General features: G+C 37.0%; 1 protein-coding gene across 6 annotated transcripts in view; it reads right to left on the bottom strand.

The window, feature by feature from the left end:
* The window catches only part of HMCN1 (hemicentin 1), a 529,724-nt gene that overhangs the window by 215,388 nt on the left and 294,399 nt on the right, over window positions 1-19,937 (bottom strand). For all 6 annotated transcript variants that reach the window (XM_068541417.1, XM_068541420.1, XM_068541418.1 and 3 more), the window contains exons 31-36: window positions 12,876-13,154; window positions 12,078-12,359; window positions 10,934-11,042; window positions 9,732-9,901; window positions 8,396-8,550; window positions 4,537-4,660 (exon numbers count right to left, since the gene is read on the bottom strand). In XM_068541417.1, the coding sequence (XP_068397518.1) occupies window positions 4,537-4,660; window positions 8,396-8,550; window positions 9,732-9,901; window positions 10,934-11,042; window positions 12,078-12,359; window positions 12,876-13,154 (1,119 nt within the window). The remainder of the gene's footprint in view (window positions 1-4,536; window positions 4,661-8,395; window positions 8,551-9,731; window positions 9,902-10,933; window positions 11,043-12,077; window positions 12,360-12,875; window positions 13,155-19,937) is intronic.

Here is a 19,937-nt window from a genome sequence, read left to right as displayed (position 1 = left end):
TAAGATGTTGGTACAGTGAGAAGTGCCAGAAGCCAAATATGTGTTTGGCTGAAACAGTCATTAAGCTACTACTTACAGATGATGACTAGGAACCAGGCACCAGGCTAAATTTTTCATGTCTAGTCTTGCGTTTATTCCTCAGAACAACTTCCCTGATTATGGTATTATCTTCATCCTTCCCATTTTACAGATGAGAAAACGGGGCTTTTAAAAAGTTAACATCTAAGCCCACTGTCCTCCAGATATTACTTGAGAGTATAGGAGCCTAAATTCAAAGCTTTTAACCACAACATTCTACTTCTGGGCGCTTCACTTGGTTGATTTCAGCTAGGAAATAATTAAGTGCAGATGAAATGAATGCTTGAGCCATTAGACCCCAAATAATCATTTGTTTGTGGAAACATCTGTCTCACCTGGCAAATATCTGAGGTTTAAATATAATTTCATAGTTTGGTCTAGAGAATTAGAACTTCCAGAATTATGAAACTTTGATCATCAAAAGGACCACCTACTGAGAGCCTCAGCCTTTTATGATTGACAGAACTCCCCCTGGAAAACCCAGGGGATCATGAGAATATTCCTCTTCTCATGATCATGACTTCATCTTCTAGCCCACGAGACCATGCACCCTTACTTTTGGAAACACTTTTTTCCATGTTTGAGAAGAATGGAAGCTTCTACAATCTTTTTTATAGGAAAGCAAAATACTAAACAATCTGAAAGCTGAGTTTCTTTGATTAAATAAATTGATAAATGAACTAAATTAAATAATAGTTGCTTCCCTATAGATTTTTCAATGTCCCTCAATATATAGCACCAGAATTAGATACAACACTTTGGAAGCATTCAGAGAGCAAGAATATAAGAGGGCTACTATAAGCTTCTATTACTGACTTCTAAGATTGATTAGCTTTATTACGAAATTGAATTGTCAAATCTACAGTAATTGGAGAGAGCCATTAATACCTCAAGTATTTCAGTGTGTGGTATCTTTAAGCCATTCTATCTCTATTCTTATGCAATTTTTGACGTCAGGTTAACTTGTCATTTTAACCTCTGAGGTCTTTTTGAAATCTCTCAACCCTTAGAAATTCCTATACCTTTTTTAACATCTCCAGTTCTCACCGAAATTATTAATACAAGTATTGAAGAGGACAGAATCAAGTTTGGAGCCATTTTCATCCAATGTGACACTGCCCTCATGAGTGCCAAGATGATACACCAACTTTCTGTTCAGATTCCTGTCACATGCTCTTAGCCAACTACTTCCTCCAAGTTGACCATTATCAGTATTAGGTTAGAAATTCACTTCATCATTTATTCTCCCTTCAGGTTGATGAAATGGTGTCCAGACAAGTCAAGATTGTATTAGATGAAACATTTTCAGCTACTAATATATCTTACCTCTATGCTATTGCTGATTCGTATGAAGAAGATTGTTTTATATTCTTCATCTAATTTGGTAGTTTTTTTTGGGGGGGGGTATAGTTGCTTTACAATGTTGTGTTAGTTTCTGCTGTACAGCAAAGCAAATCAGTTATATGTATACATATATCCCCTCTTTTTTGGACCCATAAACTAGATGAAAAGACAACCCTCAGAATGAGAGAAAATATTTGCAAATGAAGCAACTGACAAGGGATTAATCTCCAAAATGTACAAACAGCTCATGGAACTCAATATCAAAAAAACAAAAAACCCAATCAAAAAATGGGTGGAAGACCTAAATAGACATTTCTCCAAGAAAGACATACAGATGGCCAAGAGGCACACGAAAAGATGCTCAACATCACTATTAGAGAAATGTAAATCAAAACTATAATGAGGTATCACCTCACACCGGTCAGAATGGCCATCATCAAAAAATCTACAAACAATAAACGCTAGAGAGGGTGTGGAGAAAAGGGAACCTTCCTACACTGTTGGTGGGAATGTAAATTGATGCAGCCACTATGGAGAAGAGTATGGAGGTTCCTTAAAAAACTAAAAATAGAACTACCATATGACCCAGCAATCCCACTACTGGTCATATACCCTCAGAAAACCATAATTTGGTAGTTTTTAATAAATCCTTACAATGACTAACCTTCTATTTCTCTTTCTTTTCACATTAACTCAGACATCTTCTAGCCTGCATCCCCTGTCTCTGATGATTTTCCATGTCAGTATGTACACTAATTGCATCTCCTGCTAACATACATTGTGTTACCATATTCAGACAGTACATTTATAGACTTGTGTTTTCTTAGGTAGTGAATCTGTTTATTCTATTCTGTTGTTGCTAGGTAGTTGATGGGATACTTGACTTCTTTTATGGATTCTAGTTTTCAGTCATTCTTGACTACACTGGCAAGTCTCCAGGCCAGTCTTTACAGTCTGAGCCAACGTACCTCCACGTGATGGCACAGACTACTTGCATCAGAGATGCTGTTTCAGGAGATGCGGGAATGGGCCCAGGAAGCTGTACTTTTTTTTTTTTTTTAATTAATTAATTTAGTTATTTATTTTTGGCTGTGTTGGGTCTTCGTTTCTGTGCGAGGGCTTTCTCTAGTTGTGGCAAGCGGGGGCCACTCTTCATCGCGGTGCGCGGGCCTCTCACTATCGCGTCCTCTCTTGTTGGGAGCACAGGCTCCAGACGCGCAGGCTCAGTAGTTGTGGCTCACGGGCCTAGTTGCTCCGCGGCATGTGGGATCTTCCCAGACCAGGGCTCGAACCCGTGTCCCCTGCACTGGCAGGCAGATTCTCAACCACTGCGCCACCAGGGAAGCCCAGGAAGCTGTACTTTTAACAAGCAATACCTACAATTTTTATGAACACAAGTTTGAGAGCCTCAAACACTGAAGTTTGGTTCTTCCCAGTTCTGGAGACATATATTCTGTTCTTCATTACAGAGTCTTCATTTAAGTAATTTAAACCAGTCTAGAGAACAAAACCAAATCTTTCTTTTTGATAACTCCTGAAAGAGTAAAAGTGGGAAATATTTTACGTCTAATACCTCTAAACCTCAAAAGCACTCTGCAAGTCAGATACTCAGAGAGGTTAAGTCGTTTGCTCAAGGTTACACAGATCACGTTTAGCATAGAATTTAAACTAAAGTCGGCATGACTCCAGTGCCTGAGATGACTACAACACATCATGCTGCTATCCCACTCAACTATTTCCTTTAGCCAACAATGGAGATCAGATAAGGACTGAAATTGTTGGAAGGGAGGGAACAAATAGCCTGTATAAGGAGGAGAGAAGGAGACTCAGAGCAGAAAAATGGGGAAGGAGAGCAAGCCCACCCTGAGCACACTCTTAGATGGAAGTGGAGGTCTGAGTATATGCTGGAGACAGCTGCCAAAGAACACTAGAAAGACATACAATGCCCTACGAGGAACAAGGTAAATTCAAGGCAACTTAAGGGAGAGCAAGGTCAGCCTGTCCCCCAACCCTCAATTATAGTGAGACCATTCCAAGATGGTTCCACTCAGATATTGGTCTTTAGGTTAATTATTCAATGAAAAAATAAAGGTCCTCTTAAGGAACATGGTTTGTGTGTATGACATCTGTAAGTTAGGTGTTCATATTGGAAGAACTGGGGAAAGAATAAGCTGGTTTATTGGAAACGTTTAGAGAACTGATGATTTAAATCTTTTAACTGGGTGATTTAAATAAAAGAAAATATGTAAAGAAACAGATTAGAATTCAATGTTCAAATTAAATTTTTTCATTCACTTACTATTTACTCTTTCATTTGTTAAATATTTATTGACTGCCTGCTATAAACCTGGAATTAAACTAAGTGCTGGAGTGTTCTTCTAGGTTAAGATTGCTCAGAAAATGTAGAGTAAATATATAAATGCATGGATGGATGGAATGAATGAATGAATAAAAGTTTAACAAGCAATCCCGTGAATCAGAGAAAATGAACAACACGTACAATGAGAGCTTGGCTAGCTCTCTGCAAATATCCTTGGCTGAGTTAGGAAAGCTCAAGCCTACAATTCTTGGCCTTTTCTGATGAGCCTCTAGAGATGTGAAGTCTTACACTGAAGGTCAGATAATCTTTCAAGTTTACTGTGAAGCTACAGTATTCATGAAGTGTTCCACAGCCAACCAGACTTTTTATTAAAGCACGTGAGAGAAGATCCTGAGTCAAGAATAGCTTCTGCTCACAAAATCCATCTTACAGGCAGGCAGGATAATCACAGACAATGCTAAGGAAAAACCCTGCAACTTCTGGGTTTTTTTTTTTTTTTTTCAATAAAAGTTATCTGTACAAAGTTATCAGTTGACAGAATTCAAATAATTAAAACACAGGGTAGTGCATTTATTTATTTATGAGCTCCAGCACTTCCTATTTGACAACCTGAAAACTGAAGATCTTAATATGAGCAAGTATAATGAAAATAATGTAAAAAAAAACTATATACATTTTTATACAGATTAAAATAAACACTTGCTTATTTTATACCACAATTCAATAAAAATGGGCCCGCTATGTTTTAAAAAAGCCACAGAAATACTCTTGTTAAGACGTGAAGATGCCATTACCATGCACATGCAGTTGAATGTGCTGTTGTGTTTCTCCAGCTGCATTGGTAGCCACACATGTGTATCTGCCAGCATCTTCCATGAGGGCTTTGGCAATTTGTAGAACTCGACCAGAAGACTGTATCTAATTGGGATCAGAAAGTAAGTATGGCAGCATTTTGTACTTTATACTTGGACTTGAAAACATCTGCTGAATAGACAAACTTATTTAAATTTGTAATATCTAGTTATATTTTTATGCCAGTATCTTAATTATCTTTTGATAGATTAGAGCCAGATCACTTCATCATGCACAAGAAAATAGACTATTTTGATTGAAAAGCTTTTCTTAGTCATTGGAAAACACAAAACAGTGTTACCTAAGGCAAGCCTGCTGGTACAGTCATAAAACTCCACTGAATAAAAAACTTCAGCACTGCAACTATGAGGTATGTGATGAAAATTTAAGCTATTTGAAAAAAACATGGTTACATTTATGCAACACTTCATAAATAGTTTTAAAACAATCTTTTTTGATTAAATGGTCATGGGGGCCAGAAAAACAATAAAAATTATAAAATATGAGTAATGGAAATGCAGATAAATTTCCTTGACTTGTTTTCCTTATTTCCCTCTTAAACACATTGCAGCTAGCCTCTACCATTTTGGAACTGGTGATTCAGTGGTTATTTTTTGAAAATGATTATTCAGAGGTTACCAGTTAACTTCTAATCACAGCATCCAGCAGCCTAGGCAGTGAGCTCATACTCTCCTTCACCATCTACAGCATTTGGCATTGTTGACTTCCTGCTCCTTCAGTCACTCTGCCCTCTGGGAGCTGAAGGTACAGCATTCCCTCAGTTCTCATTCTCTGACTTTCTTAGTAGATTACTTTATGGAATCTGCTTCCCCTTCCTGTCCCATAAACAGGAAACTTGGCTTTCTGATAGTTTTCATCCAAACCCATGGCTGTGATGAAGAATCCCATGCAGACTCCTAAATTTACAGCATTGGCCTTAACTTTTCTCCTGAGCTTCCAGCTATCTGCTGGACAGGTTAGCACATGAAATTGAACAATCCAAAACAAAGCTGTTTTCCTGTATTTCTAAACCAAATTCTCATTGTGTGTTTCCGATCTTGCTTAATGGCACCAGTCATCTGGGTTTCAGAGCCCACTTTGACTCTCTTAGTAATTATACCACTCTGTGTTTCTCAGATCCCCTGTCTCCATCCTCACAGCCACTGTGGGATTATAATGGCTCCTTAATTTATATTCCAGTGTCTCCAACCTCCCGAACTGTTAATCTGCCTTGCATACTGTTGCCAGAATAATTTCTAAAATGCAAATTGGATCCTTTTACCAGTCCCCCTTCAAAGCTCATTCACGGCTCCCCACTTTGCCCAGAATGAAATCCGAACTCAGCAAAGCCTTCCAGGCTTACTGCATTCTGACCCCATATGATCTTCTCTCCATACACTCCCACATAAACTCCCACGTAGCTTATTCTTCATCCATACTGTACTAAACACGTTAAGCAGCACATTCATATACTTATGTTCACTTCTAGACTTTCGCATACGGCCTTTAAGTGCAGTAATTTCTTAAGATTCTGAACTAGATCATTTTTTTTCTATTTCTTCTTACTCTTTATTCTGCCCTTGGATTAACTCATCTACGTCCATGTGTTTCAAATATGATCTGTGTGCCAATATCCCAAGCCAGAACTATCTTTTGAGCGTCAGAACCATATATTCAATGGTCTACCTGGCAACGCCACTAGTTTATTTCAAGGTCAACTCAACACCCAGAAGTCTAAAACTCAAATCACAGTTATTCCCCCTCAAACTTATCTTCCTCCAAAGTCTCCTTTCTCACTGGATGGCAACACTATTTATGCACTTGTGTAGATTAGCTTCCTACTAATTTTTCTTGATATTCCCCACTCCCTCACCTTTCATCAACAATCTATAATCAAGCACTAATGATTTAACCAATAAATAACTCTCAGATATATCCATGTATCCTCATCTCTATGGCCAGCATGTGAGTCCAAATTTCTATCTTCTCTCTCCTAGACAAATGTAAATAAGTTCAATTGATTTCCACATATCTACTCTTGACTCCTTCAATTCATTCTCCAAACGGACCTAGGTAACTACTGAAAATATAAGCCTGATCATGTCACTCTTCTCTTAAAACTGTTCAAAAATTTCGCATTGTGAAATTCGCAAAGTGAAAATAAAATCATTAACATTACTTAAATGCCTCCTACCTGTCCTCTGGTCTCCTCTAATACCATTTCTCCCTTGCTCTTGGTTCCCTAATCCAATGGCTTGCTTTCACGTTCTCAGGAGGTGTCGTGCTCCCCTTTACTTTCAGTTGTTTGCCCATGCACGTCTTCTCTGAAAGATTCTACTCACCTCTCTTCTATTAATTTGCCCACTTAACTCCATATGTTCTTCAGATCTCTGCTTAAAGACTTTCTCCATAAATTACCCTCCCTCACGCTGTTGGAGGAGGTCACTGAGAGGATGTGACCGCAGGGATGACCTGTGAGCTGGACTCAGGCATTTGGAGGCTCCTCATCCTCTCCCCATTTTTGGAATGTGCATTCCATCTTCCTTCCCAGTGCTAGAAACTGCCCAAGGACGCAGCCTTGAGATAGTAGTGTGATGTTGAGACCATCTGGACAGGATATATGACTGAACCCAGTTAAGACCTCTATATAAACTTTTAAGATTTGGTGGGCACGTGAGGAGATCTACTCATCTTGCAGTCATCCAAGACAAGCCTGGTAAGTAAGTTCCCTTGCTTATTAAACCTGCCCCCTACCAATCTGGAGCGCTGTGCCTCTTTCTTAGATCTCTCTCTGCCCTCTCTGAATAGGGGGCCGATTTCAGATGACACCCAGGAAGCTCCAGGGGTTGCAAACCAACACACGCTCAAAGGCTTTCCTCATTATCTGTTCTTATACCTCTCTATACTGTCTCCTAAGATTACTCATCACAGTTTGCAATCATACTTTTGTACGACTGTATGATAAATATCTGTCTCCCAGGTAAACAGTTGTTTACCTGCTCTGTGTTAGAAGGCTACATATTAGATCTTTTGCTAGCGCAAATGTGTGAGATTAGTTCCACCGAATTTGGAATAGGAATGATAAATGAACAGATATCCATCACTTCTGCCGGGAGAAGAACTTGGCACATCCCTTGTTACTGAAACCTACCTCAAGCAAAGCTCAAACCCACATTAGTCAATTAACTTGATCTTAGTAGCAAAATCTATTAATTATTTTAATTGTATCACGTAGATTACGCAGGTTTGCAATCTACCTATCTATTAATTCAACAAATATGTACTGATATATAGTTATATGCCAGGGACTATACTCAATATGATACACAAGTAAACTTGTTCATAGAGTCTGAGTCTCTGCCATCATGATGTTTATAAACTAAACTATGTTTTTCAAGAAACCATTTCACTTAGGTTTATTTATCAATAGAAATAACTCTACCTTAATCCTGGCCAATGGTGAATATACTGAGGATACTCTGACTTACTTAGTACTGATGAACTATTCATCCATAAGATACCAGTTTTTAAATAATTAAAACAGGCATAAATTGAAATAATAAAAATACCAACCACTATGTTAAAATTAACATCATTGTTAAAGTTACTAGTCTTCAATTAATTTCATTTTTCAAATCAAAATATTAAGTTAAATTCTGAAAAACCCTAAGGAAAACACATATTGCTTTAGTACATTTCCTGCAAAATCTATCCAACAGGAAAATCTATAATTAAGAAAGGAGAATATGATAGCTCCATATATAGCTTTCTCATCTTGGGCAAAATAATATTCATACTTACTTTGAGGTTTCCTTGGGCAGTGTTGACAGGTTGGCCATCTTTTAACCATGTAATGGATGGCTTTGGAATGCCATTGGCTATGCACTGCAAGGTGATGGGCTTGTACCTTACTACAGCTCTCTCAGAAAGCCCTGAGGATTTGATTGTTGGAGGAACTAGATTTAAGAAAAAGAGAGGAGAAGGAAGGAAAGAAGGAAGAAAAAAGGAAGTGAGGGAGGGAACGAAAACTATAATCAGTGGGATCAAACACTTAAAAGTCTGTATCCAAGAACTTGAAACTTCAAAATTTAGAAAAGGGCAGAGGCCTATTTTAACAAACAGAATAATTTCATTCCATGGATTTCACTTATAACTTTTAGCAATTTTAGAGACTACTGATCTCTTAACTATGGGTCTCTAATTCTCCAGAGAATAAGTGAAATGTATTTACAGCAACTGCAATCCACATGTATGTTTGGTTTACAACCTCTTGGTGTGTTTTCCCAATCTACTATGACCTGCCCTTTCTCTAGAACTGCCTCATTAAATTGGGGTGGGTTTCCAGTACCCATATTTATACCACATGACTCTGTCCCCAGCAAGGCTGATTAAATCCAGGAGAGTAACTTGATTTAAGCTGGGCCTGCCAGATTCCCTCCCTCAAGAATTGGAATTGAGACTGAGAAACAGGATTAGCTGTATTCCATCAAAATGCAGGAAAAAACCAGTCCGCCTGGGAAGAATGAAGTTGATGTTCATAGAAACCTCTGCTTGTTGCTTCCAAACACTCTCTAGTTTCTCATTGCAGTCCCTCCCTTCCCAAGGTCTGCTGGCAAGTGAGACGCCTGATACCCTGGCAGAGGGTTGCTTCTGTCATTAGATGAATGGTTCTAACCCTATTGTGCCAGTTCCATGAGTGCACTTATGTGCCCTGGATCCTGCATAACACCCTCAGCCTCCATTTCTGGAAACGACTTTATTCACACTCCCTCCTGTTTTGGCTGAACCTTTGAACACTCGTATCCCCCCTTTATTTGAGATTTGCTGCCTGCCTCTTCTATCTTCTTTGATCTCATTCCTCAGACCCTCACATTCTATGCAGAATATACCTCCTACCATTTAAATTCTGTCTCAGTTCATTCACATGATACCTCTTGGTTAAATCTTCTCTGTTAGTAAAGTGCCTTAAAATTTTCCAATATCTGATTCAAATTTGCATCCAAATTCTCACTCAAATTAGCACTACTTTCCACAACTCAAGATTTATCCAGATTACTGAGCTAAGTTCTGAATTAGATACTGAAACAATGCATAAATGAATTTTCAGTGAAATGCTCCTGCCCCTTCTTCAGCATACCATGAACAGTCACTTCAAATTCCTTCTTGTGGTCTCCAGCAGTGTTTGTTGCTACACACCGATAAAGGCCTGTGTCTGACACTTGAGCCTGGGCAATAACCAGTTTGTATCCATTTAGCAAGATCTTGAATCCATCCCTTTCATCAATTAGCTGGCCATCCTTCAGCCACCTACAGAAATAAGGCAAAAAGAAGTCTGGAGACATATTTTAAATAACTATGTTCCTAACTATATCTTAAATAACTATGTTTCTAAAGCAATCTATCTATCTCGGAGCAACTACATTTATTCATATATTCGACTTATATACTTATACATATGTATGTATATGTGTATATATGTATATATGATACATTTATATATATGTATTCTCAATTATGTACTTGCCTAATTTCCCATCTGCTCACTCTAATAAAATAAACTGTAAATAGGGAAAAGAAAAGGGAAACCTAGTTTAACAAAGAAGCTGGCATATTATTGGAACCCAAGAACTATGTGTACAGTTCTTCATTCTTCTATTAATGCTGGGCTACAGAAAGAGGCAAATGCCCCTACCTATCACTCACTTCAAATGTTTAAATAATATTAACCAACAAAACACACGTAATCTTAAAACATCTGTAAAATAGAATCCTAAAATCATATAGCATTATAATTTTTAATTTATTATGAATTATCACTTTCCATTTAGTTTTATAATCATGTGTGAACATATTTTAGCCCAAAAGTTAGTTGAGTATCTGTTCCTTTGCATACCCCATAGCACTTTGGAAATGAAAGATAAGTATTCAAGAAATACTTTGTGAATGAAGGAATGAGAAAAAAGTATTGGTAATCATATATTCATGTTAACTTCCTCTATTCCTTAATATGTCTGGCATACTGTTTTAAATTCCGTTGTTCATTTACCATTTCAGTGCTTCAAGAAGATCTGACAGATACCACTTAATAGTCTGTCTCTATGAACTGAAAATGTAATTTTTAAGAGCATATGATGAAGTCTTCTAATTGAGCAGATTTATGGGCCCTGTGAGTATCAAACAAAAGTTGCCTTGCATATAGAGTATGTCTTTTAAAAGAGGGATATAATTAGTATAATTTTATAAATCACTTTTGAATGACACAGAACCTCTTTCAAGATAGCTCTAAAACACTCAAATAAAGAAGTGGGAGATATTTAGAAGACATACCAAAACGCTTACATGATAGTTGGTGGAGGAGAGCCTGTCACCTGACAATCTAGCTCCAGTAAGTTATTAACCATCACAATGAAGTAAGACATTTCATCTCCTCCTTCTATAGCTGGTGGCACTAGAAAACAACAAGGATGTAACATACAAAGAAATGTTTACAAGAAAAAATATAGCATCACTTTTAAGCAATACTAAGTTGCACTTAGAAGGCTGATAAGTATCATAGTCATTTGGTACAGGAAGGAGACTTGAAATGTATTGTAAAATACCTTTTACAATACACATTTGCCACGATCAATAAATATACTTTTGACACACTGTGAATTTTTCTCAGTTAATCTACAACTATGGGGCTGATGATGCCATCAAAACATAAAGTTGGGGCTTCCCTGGTGGCGCAGTGGTTGAGAATCTGCCTGCCAATGCAGGGGACACGGGTTCGAGCCCTGGTCTGGGAAGATCCCACATGCCGCGGAGCAACTAGGCCCGTGAGCCACAACTACTGAGCCTGCGCGTCTGGAGCCTGTGCTCCGCAACAAGAGAGGCCGCGAAGGTGAGAGGCCCGCGCACCGCGATGAAGAGTGGCCCCCGCTTGCCACAACTAGAGAAAGCCCTCGCACAGAAACGAAGACCCAACACAGCCAAAATTAAAAATAAATAAATTAAAAAAAAAAACAAAAACAAAACATAAAGTTGATTCATATTTTATGTTGTTTATTTTCATAAGAGTAAGATAAGGGAACCTCAAAAATTGGGCCTGCATTGAAAGCCTTCAGTTTATAAAGAAGCAGAGATGTAAGGTTACAAGATGACTTCCCAAGTCCCACAGACTAAGTTTCCTGCTGTTTAGCACGGTGTTCACGACAAGAGACCATGCCGTCACTCACTACAATCAGATATTGTCACAGATGTAAAAAGGCATCTACCTACTTACAAAGTGTACCTATCAGGGCAAGTGGAAGATTTATGTGGGGTTTTAGATCTTGGGACTCTGGTGATCAATTCACCACTCAGTAATGTGTAGTCCAGAGTTGAACAGATCACTAAACCTTCTCTAAGATCGTTTTATTATTCCATGAACACAAAAGCCTTTAATAAACTAGTCAGGTTTTGCTATGAATATGAGAATACAGGTGGCAGTATCCTCATTTACCTAAGACGTCAACTTCGTATTTGATTTCCTTTTCTCCTGCCACGCTGGTAGCCACACATATATACTGTCCCCTATCGACTTCTAGGGCACCCGTGATTTCTAGTTTCTTCCCACCAGCTTCTATGCGGATGTTGTCGCTCGCTTTCACGGGTACACCGTCTTTCAACCAGGTGAGAACTGGAGGAGGGTTGCCAGCAGCTTTACATTCCAGTGTCAATGAATGAGCAATAACCACTTGCTTATTGAGAGGCACAGCCAAGTCACCTTCAATCATTGGAGGAACTAGGTAGAAAAAAGTAATATTTCAGGCAATTCTTTAAAATCCTAGTGAAATAAAGGGGATTCTTTTCATTTTTAACTCACGTAGTTTGACTACAGAAACTACCTATATGTCCATCTCCCCGTAAGCTACTGAGGAAAGAATTTCTTGGTTCAGCTTATCTGCAATTAGTCTAAATATTGTAGGATACTCTATACTGTGTCTGGCTTAAAAAGGACAAATTGGAGAGAATGAGCTTAGTCCTAAGAACTACTTTACCTTCTCCGTAAAAATCAAATGGTCTAGATTCCCAAGTGCCATAGGCAGACGGTTGGCTGAATGAATGGGCCCACTTCTTGCTAACCTTAGCTTTTTAAAATATTTTTCCAAATCATGAGACAAATTCTTCTAATTACAATGTATGCATATCGAAGACAACCCAACCCAACAGGGATTTATTAGTGAACAAATTGCATGTTGCCAGATTAGAAAGCATAGGCAGAAAAGTACATAATTAAAACATATATTTTTTTCCTTACCATAGACATCCACATGGAATGATTTTTCAGCAGTCCCAGCAACATTGGTTACTTGACACTTATATGTTGCTGAATCAGAGACCTGTGCTCGAGGGATATGAAGAAATTGTCCTTTATCAATATAAAGTGCTTGTGAGCTGGATATGATTGGTTGGCCGTCTCTATACCAAGTAATAGCAGGCACTGGAAGTCCCCGTGTTTCACATTCCAGTTTAATTATGCTGTTGATCAGTGCTGATATTTCTGTGGTGACATTCCCTCCTTTAATACTAGGTGGAACTACAAAGGATTTCAGAACAAAAACAAGTCTTCTAAGTTTTAGCATCTGCATCAAAGTCTCAAATGCTATAGATATTTAAACAATGCATTAAAGTAAATATGAATTAAAGACAATTAGGAGGTCTGTGATTTACCTACTGGTAATTAGTTGCCTGTTTTGTCAAAACAGTCTTCATCACTGTCCTTTTGGGTTTCAGATTTCAGTAAAAGCAGAAAGTCAGTTTTCATTTCAGGGGTTCATTTAAGCTCAATAGATCATATTACAGTAACTAAGAAAGTCGTGTTTAACAAAGCAAAACAAAATAAATCCCACTTAAAGTAAATACAATAAGTTTGAAATGAGGCCAAGGGAGCAAAAATGTCAGAAGAGGTACAACTGCATGCCATTTCCCCAGGAAATACAAAACGCCTAAGTGCTTTCAGATCCAGCTACTGGTAATAGCTGTGGAGTCTTTAACTTTTGCTTCTTCTTACTTTTTTTTTTTTTTTTTTGGAACCGCCACAGAGAGTTCATTCACTCAATTATACTCATCTAATTGGCTACATGTGTATCTTTCATAATTCAGTAACCACATGTCTGGCCTCTCACACCACATGAGGACTCTGCTGCTGGAAAAACAACACCACTGACTCAAGCCCTGCTACATACCCTGAACACGATCCTTCCAGGATTGTGCTATCACTGCAATAACTTAAAACAAATTAAATGGCATGTGCCTGAATTTGAGCGCCTTAATTTTTTAAAATAAACTTTTATTTTAGAAGAGAATGTTTTCCTTATGGTTGGACTAGGGTTATGGGTTTTGGAAGCACGATCACAGAGTGCCATTCTCATCAATCGTATCAAGGGTACACACTATCAACATAGCTTATCACTGATGATGTTGACCTTGATCACCTGGTTCAGGTAGATTTTGCTAGGTTCCTCCACTGTAAAGTTACTCTCTTTTGCCCTTTTGAAAAGAATCACTCTTCCCAGCCCATATATATGAGGGGGAGAGCTATTCTACTTCCTTGAGAGGGGAATACCTACATAATTTATCTGGAATTCTTCTGTATGAGAGATTAGTCTATCTTCCCCAATTTATTTATTTATATCAATATGCACTCATGGAGATTCATTTTATGCTTTGGGTATAATCCAATACTACATTATTTATTTTATTGTTCAAATTGTTCCAGTATGGCCTTCGGGAGCTATTCCAACTGGCCCTATGTCCCTTTGATATACTCACATCATATTATTTTAGTATTTCCTTACTTTCTGGCCCTACTACATGCTCCAGGCTCATCTTTATACTCCCTGCCCCAGCCTTAGAATTAACTATTTCTCCTAGAAGCTCTGGTTCTATTTAGTGGAAAAGAATATTAGAAAACAGTATCTGGATCTGAGTGGAATTCCTTAATGTTTTCTGATAATTGTTCTTAGAACTAGTTCATAGTGACAAACATTAATATACATACTTTTTTCCTCACACATAAATGAAGGCAAGATCTACTATACAGGCATACTTCATTTTATTGTGCTTTGCCTTACTGTGCTCTGCACACATTGTATTTCTCACAAACTGAAGGTCTGTGGCAGGCCTGCACTGAGCAAGTCTATTGGCACTGTTTTCCAACAGCATTGGCTCACTTCCTGTCTTTGTCACATTTTGGTATTTCTATCAATATTTCGAACTTTTTCATTATTATTGTATTTGTTGTGGAGATCTATGATCAGAGATTTTATTTTATTTTATTTTATTTAGTGATCATGGTGGATTCTTTAATAAAAATATCTTTTTTTTTTAACATCTTTATTGGAGTATAATTGCTTTACAATAGTGTGTTAGTTTCTGCTTTATAACAAAGTAAATCAGCAATACATATACATATATCCCCATATCGCCTCCCTCTTGCGTCTCCCTCCCTCCCACCCTTCCTATCCCACCCCTCTAGGTGGTCACAAAGCACCGAGCTGATCTCCCTGTGCTATGCGCTGCTTCCCACTAGCTATCTATTTTACATTTGGTAGTGTATATATGTCTATGCCACTCTCTCACTTTGTCTCAGCTTACCCTTCCCCCCCACCCCGTGTCCTCAAGTCCATTCTCTGGTAGGTCTGCATCTTTATTCCCATCTTGCCCCTAGGTTCTTCATCACCTTTTTCTTTAGATTCCATATATATGTGTTAGCATACGGTATTTGTTTTTCTCCTTCTAACTTACTTCACTCTGTATGACAGACTCCAGGTCTATCCACCTCACTACAAATAACTCAATTTCGTTTCCTTTTACGGCTGAGTAATATTCCATTGTATATATGTGCCACATCTTCTTTATCCATTCATCTGTCGATGGACACTTAGGTTGCTTCCATGTTCTGGCTACTGTAAATAGAGCTGCAATGAACACTGTGGTACATGACTGTTTTTGAATTATGGTTTTCTCAGGGTATATGCCCAGTAGTGGGATTGCTGGGTCATATGGTAGTTCTATTTTTAGTTTTTTAAGGAACCTCCATACTGTTCTCCATAGCGGCTGTATCAATTTACATTCCCACCAACAGTGCAAGAGGGTTCCCTTTTCTCCACACCCTCTCCAGCACTTATTGTTTGTAGATTTTTTGATGATGGCCATTCTGACTGGTGTGAGATGATATCTCATTGTAGTTTTGATCTGCATTTCTCTAATGATTAATGATGTTGAGCATTCTTTCATGTTTGTTGGCAATCTGTATATCTGATCAGAGATTTTAATGTTACTACTATGACTTGCTAAAGGCTCAGATGATGGTTAGTATTTTTTAGTGATAAAGTATTTTTAAATTAAGGTGTGTACTTTTTTTAGACACAATGCTTTTGTACATTTGATAGACTATAGTATAGTGTAAACATAACTTTTATTTGCACTGGGAAACCAAAAAAAATTTGTGTGGCTCGCTTTATTGCAATATTTGCTTTATTGTGGTGGTCTGGAACAGAACCTGCAATATCTCTGAGGTATGCCTGTATTGTGAGGTAAATTTGATGGTGGAATAATTTTTCTATAAGGTGGTTTACTATATAAATCAGGGCAGCCAATTATGGCCCACAGGCCAGGCATCAAGATGCTGAACCAAGCACAGTTTTTGCATTTTTAAACGACAGGAAAAAATCAAAATAATGATAATATTTTGTGACATGTAAAAATTATATGAAATTCAAACTTCAGCACCTATTAAGTTTTATTGGAATATGGTCATGCTCATTTGTTTATGTACTGTCTATGGCTACTTTCACTTCTACAATGGCAGAGTTAAATTGTTGCAATAAATACCAAATGTGGTGTTCTCATTGCTTCTCACTGTTGCTTAGCTCACCATAAATTTCAGTGACACACTTATAAGCCAACAGCATTTCAAGTGCCATAAATATCACCATACCGTGATATTTTACTTTACTTTTATTACCAGTGCATACTCCCCAGGTCAAAACACACACAAAAAAAGAAAAGTAAGCTTTAAAACGTAACATTTTTAAAGCACAGAACAGTGTGGATTATTTTGTTATTAAGTTCAATGGCAAAGCACTGAGTTTATTTTTTAATAACACTATATAGCTGTTTTGAAAAACTACAGTGTACACTAACTCTATTAGCCTAAGCACTCATCACAATATATCCCACTCAAAGAAAAACAACCGATAAATTAATATAAAATGGAATGTCTCATTAGGCAGAATTTCTTCACAAAGATAAAAAGTCAAAAAGGCTACCATCTAAGTTTCTGAGTGGCTCATTTGTTAGCCAAGGAAGGAGAGCCATTTACCAACAGTGGTTTAATTAAATCAAGAATGATTGCATTAGCAAACAATTATGCCTAAACTAATCAATTTGTTTAAGATTATCAGCCTTTCCATAAGAAAAACTGCTTGAAGAGTTGAGAAAACTGACAATATCAATAGTCATTTTTTTTTTTAGAGGCAACTTTTCTGAACAGTATTCTTGGCTCTTGATAAATTGACAGATGTTACTGATACTGCTTAGCTGTCTTTTATTTGAGGAGTCAATGCCACGTTGAAGAAACTGAAGAATTAGTCTCTAAGAATAGTCTGCATGGAACAACTACAGACAAAAATATTTTCAAAGAAGTTGAAAAAGCACTAATTTATTACAACCTGAAGTGGGATCTGCTAAGACGTGCTACAACTGATGGTGATAAAAATATGTGTGGGGCAGAAAAAGGTTTAGAGAAATTTACAAATTTTACATTTTAAATTTATTAAAATGTAAAATTCTAAAAGTCTATCATTATTCCTTGTACTATTCATCAGCACTTGTGTAAAATATTCATGTGTTATTGAAACAGAACTGTCCATGGGGTATTTTACTTGCTCTTATGGACTTAAATATCAGCAGTTCCATGAAATTTTGTCAGAAGTAGAAGGTGAATATAATGACTTGTTCTACCTTATAGCAGCTTAATGTCTTAATGGTGGTAAAGTTACATTTTAATTTTTGGAGCTTAGGACTGAGACTGAATTTTTTCTGAATGAGAATTGTCCTCAAACACTATTATTGAGTACTGAATGATTTTGGAATTTAGTTTTGCCATAAACTTGACAATGTTTCTTAATAAATTCAACCTAAATTTACCAGATAAAACCAGCACTTGAATGCAAAATCTATACTGTTAGTAGTCATTCTGTTGTTTGACTCGCAAGTAACGTCAAGCTCCTCTACACATTTTCCATGCTGTCAAACAAAACTCAGATCTCGATTCCCCTACAACTTTGCAGTGAATATATTTTCTGAGCTCAACTTTCAGTTTCAACAATGTTTGTCAAACTTTGATGCAAATGCAATTTCCACATTTTACGTTCTTTTATCTCTGAAAATGAGGGCCTTCCATCTAACCTTCAATTGGAATTGATTAATTGGGAGTAGAATGGCAGGCCAAAAGTCAAATATCAAGAGAATATAACAGAATTCTGCAAATGCCTTTCAAGTAATGAATAAGAACAATTAAAATCCTGTGTTTGTGAAATGATATTAGTATTTGACAGCATCTACAGTATCTGCATGAAAAGACATTTTCAAAAATGAAATACATAAAATCTCATTACAGATCAGTATTAACAGATGAACATCTGCATTTAATTTTGGTGACAGGAATCATTAACTTTGAACTCTAATTAAGTAAAATGTTATCCCTCCAAAAGAAATCCATTCTCATTAGTAGACCTGTATTACAACAAATTTTACAATTTTTAAAATTACCAGAAAAATAGAATATCATGAATAAACGACTGGTAGACATTTCTTTCTATTTTGTTATGTAAGTACCTACATAATGTCCTTGATTTTGTCTCACAGTATGCAAAGCCTAAAATATTTACCAACTTGCCCTTTATAAAAAAGGTTTGTCAAGTCCTGCTATAGATAATTAACATCAATTCAAGCCACCATTTTGAAATCTTAAGAAAGAACATTTTACTCAGACTTTAAATTTTAATTTTGATTTGAGCCTATTGATGTAATCTGGAAACATATATCAAATTTTTGGCTGAAATTGTCTAAATAAACGGGCTAGCCTAATTAGTTGGATGATACATTAATGAAATCAAGAACAGATGGGAACTCTACCTAATGCACTGTGGTAACCTAAATGGGAGGGAAGTCCAGAAGGGAGGGGATATCTGTATATGTATGGCTGATTCATTTTGTTGTGCGGTGAAGGCTAACACAACATTGTAAAGCAACCATACTCCAATAAAAACTAGTAAAAATAAACAAATTTAAATTAAAAAAATGAAGTCAAGAACATAGGTTCAAACAACCCCTTACTCTCCATGAATGCTTTACAAAGGAATATCACTTGTACTGAAAAGAGTTCATTTTAAAAGTTTGTATTTATGAAATTGAGAAAAAAGTTACTCAAAGAACATTTCCAGCTGAAAGCAGAACAACAAACCATCTACTGTTTAAATCTGCCAGATAAATATTTCTTCCTGTTTCAATTTAATTCATATATACTTTCCTGAGACCTGTACTTCTGTTTGAGGAAGGGTGTTACAGGTAAATGTTATGAACCCACTGCACATTAAAATTTACCATGTATATACACTCAAAGACTTTTACACCATTTGGGGAAACTCTCAGACCTCTGAAACTTATACACGGACCGCAGGTTAAAAATCTTTGCCTCAGAACTACTAGCTATGAATTTGCACAGTCTCCCCATAGGTTATTAAAAGCTCTTTTATTTCCTTTTTTTCCACATTCATTCCCCCCCCCCCCTCATTTCCCCTCCATCTCTTTTATTTTTCATCATATTTTGTCTCCATTTCTTCCCTAATTCAGGCAAAATGTGCATTTCTGCCTTTCAGATGCATCCGGACCCACCTGCTTTTTCCTCAAGTTAGTATGTAAATAAAGAAAATGAATGAATCAACTGCAGTATGAACCACATTCGCAACCTGAAATCTGTATAAATATTTCTCACAGTTAGCCCAAGTATGGCATCTGTTTCATTTATTCTTAGGAATAAAAGCATTTTCACAAGTGAAATAAAATAAGCTTAAGATTACCCACTCAGAGATGCAGACAAGCTTGCTAGAGAGGAAATGGCATTATTTCCTGAATTACTGAATACTTAAAACTTCACAATGTTACAGTGCCTTTCATCTCAGACAATCTTAGAAGGTTTAATCATTACAAAGCCCTCTCTTCTCGGTGCCTTAGGGCATCATACCAAATGAACAAGAAAATCTGAAATGAAAGAACTCAACTCCTATGGAAATAGGAGTCTTATTGAATCACC

This window comes from Eschrichtius robustus, chromosome 3, assembly GCF_028021215.1.
Source record: "Eschrichtius robustus isolate mEscRob2 chromosome 3, mEscRob2.pri, whole genome shotgun sequence".
In the NCBI taxonomy this organism is placed as follows: Eukaryota; Metazoa; Chordata; class Mammalia; order Artiodactyla; family Eschrichtiidae; genus Eschrichtius; species Eschrichtius robustus.
The sequence above is the reverse complement of the archived record's forward strand: the minus strand, read 5'-3'. Positions and strand labels throughout refer to the sequence as shown.